Source organism: Mus pahari, chromosome 3 (genome assembly GCF_900095145.1).
Source record: "Mus pahari chromosome 3, PAHARI_EIJ_v1.1, whole genome shotgun sequence".
Classification (NCBI taxonomy): Eukaryota; Metazoa; Chordata; class Mammalia; order Rodentia; family Muridae; genus Mus; species Mus pahari.
Window position 1 is genome coordinate 9,661,408 of NC_034592.1, and position 7,115 is coordinate 9,668,522.

A 7,115-nucleotide genomic window follows, 5' to 3' on the forward strand; every position below is an offset into this window, starting at 1 on the left:
AAAAAAAAGAATACAGCCTTGGGGCTGGAGAGATGGCTCAGCGGTTAAGAGCACTGACTGCTCTTCCAAAGGTCCTGAGTTCAAATCCCAGCAATCACATGGTGGCTCACAACCATCTGTAATGAGATTTGATGCCCACTTCTGGTGTGTCTGAAGACATCTACAGTGTAGTTACATATAATAAATAAATAAATCTGTGAAAAAAAAAGAATATAGCCTTATGCCCTTTCTATATTAAACAAAGGAAACTCTTAAACTTTGCAACTATGATTTAAGCTATTATATGCTATCAGCATAATGTATCTACCAGTAAAATAATTCTAGGTTTACAGACTTCCCCAAGGTTACCTTCAAAAATAAGAGCTGTAAAACTTCAAGAAATTGTTTTCAGTTAATGCTGAGCAAACTATTTTGAGTGGTTTTTCGTTTTGCCTTTTTTAAAGTTCTGTCTTAATTTAAACATATATGTTGAACTGAGAATATTCAAGCCACCACAACATGCCCTGTGCTCATTGTCAGTGGCTCCTGATTATATGTGATTATATTTCACACATATTATATACTCACAAACAAATTGTTATCAGTATACCATATATTTTTATCTTGTGAGTTGGTTAAATAGATTAGAAAGGAATACTTAGAAAGTTAGAAAATTCTAATGAATTGTGTAACTGAGCCCAGATGTGGACCTAGGTGTCTTTGATTCTGAACCTATAGATTGTTCCCATTGCCTACTGCTATCTACCCTATTAGAAATGTCAGCATCTGGAATCATGGTTGAACATTATGTGAGTGTTCTTGACAGATATAATGGGAAAAGCCTAACCCTAGGATCTGTTTCAGTCATGCTCTGCAAATTCTGGGACACAGCCATTCCATGTTGCATTAACAACATAGTCATCTGTAATTTTGAGAGACTGGCAATCCTTTGACTAGTCTCCTGATTATGATTGGTGCTAGTTTTCATAAGCTAGAAGTTGTGCAAAGGGAGAAACAAAATGATACACTCTGTTTAAGGCAACTCACAGATAGCAATTCGTTATAATATATGTAAAATAGAAACCTGGGTAATTATTATCCACCTATACATTTTCCACAGTTTTAAGTGATTTTTTTTTCTGTTTGAACCTGTTACAGAATGAATACCTAAATGAAGATGTAGATGCTAGAGTTATTGAATACGAAGACAACCGGCCCCTCTTGGATATGTTTCTACAGAAGCCCATGGGCTTATTGTCCCTGCTTGATGAGGAAAGCAGATTTCCCAAGGCCACTGACCAGAGTCTCATAGGTGAGGGTTAGGCCTGAAATGACTGTATGGACTTTGGAGGAACCAGAAAAGTTGCAATAATTTTTAATTGTCTGAAGTTATTTGGGGGAAAGCAGCTGTCCCGAAGCCTGAGGTAACTGGTTTTCAAGAAGTGATTTGGGGCCAAATGCCTTGACCAGTGTTTATAATAGGGTAAAGTTCTTAGTGATGAATTAAACAACATTGGAGAATGGGTGTCTGTTTCCTTTATGGTAGAAACCCAAATGCTGGATCTTGGATTATAAATCATTATAAACCATAAAAATTACCCCACCCCAAGTTAGAAGTTGGTGGGAAAAATAGGGAGATAGCTCTGGGACTGTTACAAAAAATAGTAAGCAGAAAGATAAAATCAGTGCCATGAACAAAAATTTTACTTTTGTGTGTGTGAGAAAGTGTGTGCATATGTGTGTGTGTGTGTATAGGTGTGTGTAGGCATGTGTATGAGACAGTGTGTGTGTGTTATAGGTGTGTGTGTGTATAGGTGTGTGTAGGCATGTGTATGAGACAGTGTGTGTATGTGTGTGTGTATAGGTGTGTGTAGGCATGTGTATGAGACAGTGTGCATATGTGTGTGTTATAGGTGTGTGTGTTTGTGTGTGTGTGCGTGTGCGTGTGTGTGTGTGTGCGTGTGTGTGTATAGCTGTGTGTAGGCATGTGTATGAGACAGTGTGCATATGTGTGTTATAGGTGTGTGTGTGTACATGTGCATGTGTGTGTGTTTGTGTGTGTGTGTGCATGTGTGTGCGTGTGTTTGTGTGTGTGTGCGTGTGTGTGTGCGTGTGCGTGTGTGTGCGTGTGTGTGTGTGTGTGTGTGTGTGTGCGTGCATATGGGAGTGAAACCAGAGATCAACTTCAGATGAATTTCTCTACCACTATCTACCTCATTTTGGGGGCCAGGATCTTTCACTGAACCTGACTCCACTGTTTTAGATGTACTGGCTGACCAGCAAGCTTCTGGTTCTGCCTGTCTCCACCTTTGTTCCCTGTTGCAGGAAATTTTCAATTGAACTGTCAGATTCCCGTGCTTATGCATTTTCCCCAGTGGCCTGCCTGGCCATGCACTGGTGGGCAATGGCCAACCTGTTTTAATCTTGTGGAGACTCTGACTCAGAATTCCACAATCTCCCCACCCAGCTTGCTACAGCTCGCTAGGTTCCCACTGGTGGGTTGTTGCCACACCAACCCCATACTTCAGAGCCCCCATGGCCTGCACATCAGGCAAACCCATGCTTTGCCACCTTACCACCTCTCTGGAACCCAGTCAAGTCTCTGTGAGAAGAAAAATACCACACAAACTTAGCTCAGAAACAACGGTAACTCAGTCTCTGGGAGCCACAACTAAAACCTATTCTTGTAAGCATTATTAAATCTAAATCCTCCGTTGGCAAATCCTGATGAATCTGCCATCGAAACCGGGAGACACTGGTAATTACATCTTGTCCTCAAGCTATTCCCATCCAAAAGGACCCTCTCTTTCTCCTGTTTCCTCTCTTCCTCCATCCAACCGGGAAATCCCACCTAATTGCCCAGTGATTGGCTCCCTTATTCATTAGAGAATTGGTTCACAAGAAGTCACATGAGTATGTGACACATTCCTTGTTTGCAGCCCCTCCCAGAAGAGCAAAATTAGCATCAAAATACAAGAAACCCCAGGGCTATCCACAACACTTCCCCTTCTCTGTTCTAATAAAAACAAAACCTTTCTCTCAAATACAGAGCACAACTATTACCACTTTGTAATAAAATGCAAAGACAAAATCTTTCTCCCAAATCGGCATATCCTTGCTCTGGTAACTAGAAACACCTTTATTTTGACCTGTCTCCCAGAGGAATAATATAACCACAAAACTTAACATCACACCCATTTCAAAAATTAAAACAATTCAAAACAAATGAAGTAAACTAAAATACTGTATGTGCCAATTCGTAGGCCTTTTCTTTTTCACTATGCAGGATAATAACACGGAATTCCTGTAGAGCCTGTGTTAGACAGAATTTGAGTGTCCTGTGAGGCATATTAGAGCTATATATCTTTATATCATCTTTAAAACAATTGATTCACACTTCTGTCTGTACCTGCTTATAAGCAGGCAGCTAGTCACAAGAGGATTTAAACCCAGAATTCCCATGTAGCCCACGTTAGACAGAATTTGAGTATCCTGTAATACATATTAGAGCAATAGATTTTTATACCATCTATCTGCTTGGATCTCTGCCTGAAGCCACAGACATTATTAATTAATACCTGTTCACTGCCCTTTCTACTTGAAGTCAATGACTAATTTTCCCTATGCTAGTTCCCGAACTGCAGGTGAATTTTCCCCATATGAGTTGGACAAAATCTGTTTATAAATCTATCCTAAAAGCAAATAATCCCAATTTTATAAATTCACAGTTCACCCAGTCTCTATCCCAAGAAGTAGGCAACTTCCATTCTATAGCTCTCTGACTCAGAGCAACCCACACTCCCCACGGCAGGGGACCTCAGAGCCTGCCAACAGTTTCTTTGTTCCTTGGTTCCCTTGCCAGAGTCCAAGTGACTCCTCCCAGCTACTCACTTTTAAAAAAAAATCAATAAAACTCTAACTTTCAGGCTACTAATCTTAAATTGCTAGTGGACTCGTGCCCAACACATTGGGTCACCACCTGTTGAGGGAAATATTAAATAATGAAACCGCCAACTCTCTGCCAACTCCTCAACAGGGCCAGACAGAGATCCTACACTCCTGCCACCAGCAATTCTCTCCAGCTAGCTCCCCACGCCCCAGTCATCTGTCTCAATTGTCCCTAGAATCCCTAGTTCCCTCTCTGCCATCAGCAGTCCCATATTCCAGTAACCAAGAACATCAAAACTCTTGAAGCTTATAATTAAACCATCAGACTTATGTATTAATGAATTCTCAGTTTACAAGATGCCACTACAATCATTTCAGAACCAATTGATAATGATAAAAGCTTTTTTATCCTAATTATTCTAACCCTATGATATCACAACTACCTGTAACTGGTTAATGCCATGCTGGTCACGTCTGCCTCCATCTTCCTTTATCCTCCTTCCTCAGAGAAGCTCTATCTCTGAGACTCTTAGCTCTGCCACCCTTTTCCCTGTCTAATCATAGGCCTCCTGCTGCCCTAATGTAATTACACAGGGAAAATCCTGCAACCATTCCCAGTGCTGGGGTTACAGGTATGCATCCCCACAAGAGAGCTCTAGGAAGCAGAGCTCAGCAACTCTGTTCTTTATCCACTGAACCATCTGCTCGGCTCCCACAAAAAAATAAAATTTTATATCAATATATCTAATTTATGCAATTTCGGATGTTAATGATAAAGCATGACTATCACAATCAAAGAAAAATTGTCCCAGGGTGGGGACATGGCTCAGCTGGTTAAAAGTACACCTGCTTAGTATACGGAAGAGTTCTCTAGAGGAAGACAACCTGTGGATGAACGTACATCACAAAAGAGGCGTGATCGATTGGCTGGTATGATATAGCAAGAGTAGTTCAACAGTGGCTGTCTGTGTGCTGGAGAAGCTGAGGACAGATAGCTGCTCAGTCCACAAGAATGGAAACCCCAGCAGCCCTAATCTGGCACCAAAGCCCCTGGAGGATTTCCAGAGAGCCACTGGTCATGTGAGAAGGCCAAAGACGCTGCTCTGATATCCCAGAGGAGGTTATCATTAACACGAAATGGAGAGATAGGCTCAAGAGCAAGAGGTGAAAGAGAAGGAGCAAACGGCTTGCTTCTCTTTTAGACCTTTTTATATCCGGGCCACAGCCAGAAAGCTCTGCACACTCTAGGGGAGGGTTTTCTTGTCTAAATTTATCCTTCTAGGAAATATTCTTACCCACAGGCCTCATAGTTGATTCAAGATCCAATCAAAGTGGCAATCTAGATTAAATATCACACCAGCATCGACAAAGCTCTAGGTTTGGAGGCCCATGATTTGTAAACTGCGTTTGGTGGTGCTTGCTTCTAATCGCAGCAGTCAGGATCCGACGTTCAAGATTATCCTTGCCTACATAGCAAGGGATACACGAGACTCTCTCTCTCAGAAAGAAAGTACTTAAAATAAAAATGTCCAACTTAAAATAGAAAAGAAAAGAGGTCATTCTAATGTAGAACATCTTATTCCCTGATTATGGGGATATTCATAACATATATGTGAGTACTTAAAGAGAGTGTAGATTCATTTCTTCCTCACTTTTGATAAATTGCTTTCTCCTGATATTATGGTTGTTTTGTCCCTTGGACACCAGACAGAATAAGGAAAAAAATCTCAGCATTATAGGGAAAATAATTTCACTTCAAGTGCTTGGATGTGTGAAAATTCTCATAGAAATTTGGCTATTTTTATGAACCTATTATGCCTTTATGTATTGCACATAGTTTTGGCTTCACTGCTTTGAGTTTCTGGCTAGTAGCAAGTGCACCAACCCAGGAGTTATCTCCAATTCTAGAATAGAAACGCACACACACAAACACTTGTTATTCTCAGTAGGCCTTGGCTAACTCAATGACGGGCACTCTAACTCAATGACAGGCACTCCTAAATCTTCCCCCGCTACCCCTGCCTCGTTGGCTTTATCTCCTCCACTGCTGCTTTCCCTTCTCATCTCTCTCCCAGTCTCTTCCTATACTCAAACTTCTGCCTGCACAACTCTCCATGCCCTGCCTCATGCTCAGTTGGCAACTTTCTTGATAGATCAAATTGGTTAATTGAGAGTAAGGACCTTCAGAGTCAGCAAACAGGTTCCTGATCAAAGCATCAGAACCCCCCTCTACGTTTATGAACCAAATCAAATATATAGGAAAGCCGAGCCATCGGGGCTTTAGGGTCAGGGCCTGGCATCACAGTGTAGCTTTCACACTGAGAGCATCAGCAGTACCTGGAGCTAGTGAATTCATGGCTCCCTCCTGAGACCTACCAAGTGCTGCACTTACAGAGTTAGGCCAAATACCCTGCATCTATACTGATGTTCCAGGTGACTCTGACCCATGCTGACATTTGAGACCTGCTCTAAACCATGATGTAGTGATAAACATTTGTTTGACAATTCTGCTTTGTCGTTAATATTCCAAAACTTCATGAATTTCCTATATTAAAATGTCTCTGTTCATCATACATTTTATGGGAAAAAAATAACTTCTGACCATCAATTTCACTTGAGGATCTGTGTGCCTAATAATGGAGTTCAATTTTCTTCCACAGAAAAGTTTGAAGACAACCTGAAGTCACAGTACTTCTGGAGACCCAAAAGAATGGAACTCAGTTTTGGCATTCACCACTATGCAGGAAAAGTAAGAATTTCAAGAACTATGTCTCTCTGCCTTTCTACCAATGGTATCAGAAGAGCTGGCCCCAAAACACTGAAAGATGGTTCTAATGAGGTGGAAATATCTTGTCTCTATCTGGTCCTAGTTCTACTGTCAACCTGTGTCTTCCTGATCATTCAGTCTGATGACAATTACTAGCTAGCAGTGGTTAACTGTATTTTACTCTTTTAAACAGTAGTTTGGGGCATTTTCCAGGCTTGTCTCTGACCTTTTGTCCAAGAATGGGGCTGAGAGCAGTCACTCCCTCTTCTCCTCTCTCTCTCTTTCTCTCTGTCACTTTCCCTCTCTTTCTTACTTCCTTTCTCATTCTCTCCCCTTTTCTTTACTCTCCCTCCGTCTATCCCTCCCTCTCCATCTTTTTCTCTCCCCCTCTCTCTCCTCATCCACACTCTTTCAGCCAATGCTCAGAGAGAGAGAGAAAGAGAGAGAGAGAGAGAGAGAGAGAGAGAGAGAGAGAGAGAGA

The 7,115-nt window shown here is 41.4% G+C and overlaps 1 protein-coding gene across 1 annotated transcript in view; it reads left to right on the plus strand.

Annotated features, from left to right (window-relative positions):
- Positions 1 to 7,115, plus strand: part of Myo3a (myosin IIIA) — a 226,464-nt gene that overhangs the window by 150,682 nt on the left and 68,667 nt on the right. Inside the window, exons 20-21 of the mRNA XM_021195185.2 lie at positions 1,138 to 1,291; positions 6,528 to 6,616. Of these exons, the coding sequence (XP_021050844.2) occupies positions 1,138 to 1,291; positions 6,528 to 6,616 (243 nt within the window). The remainder of the gene's footprint in view (positions 1 to 1,137; positions 1,292 to 6,527; positions 6,617 to 7,115) is intronic.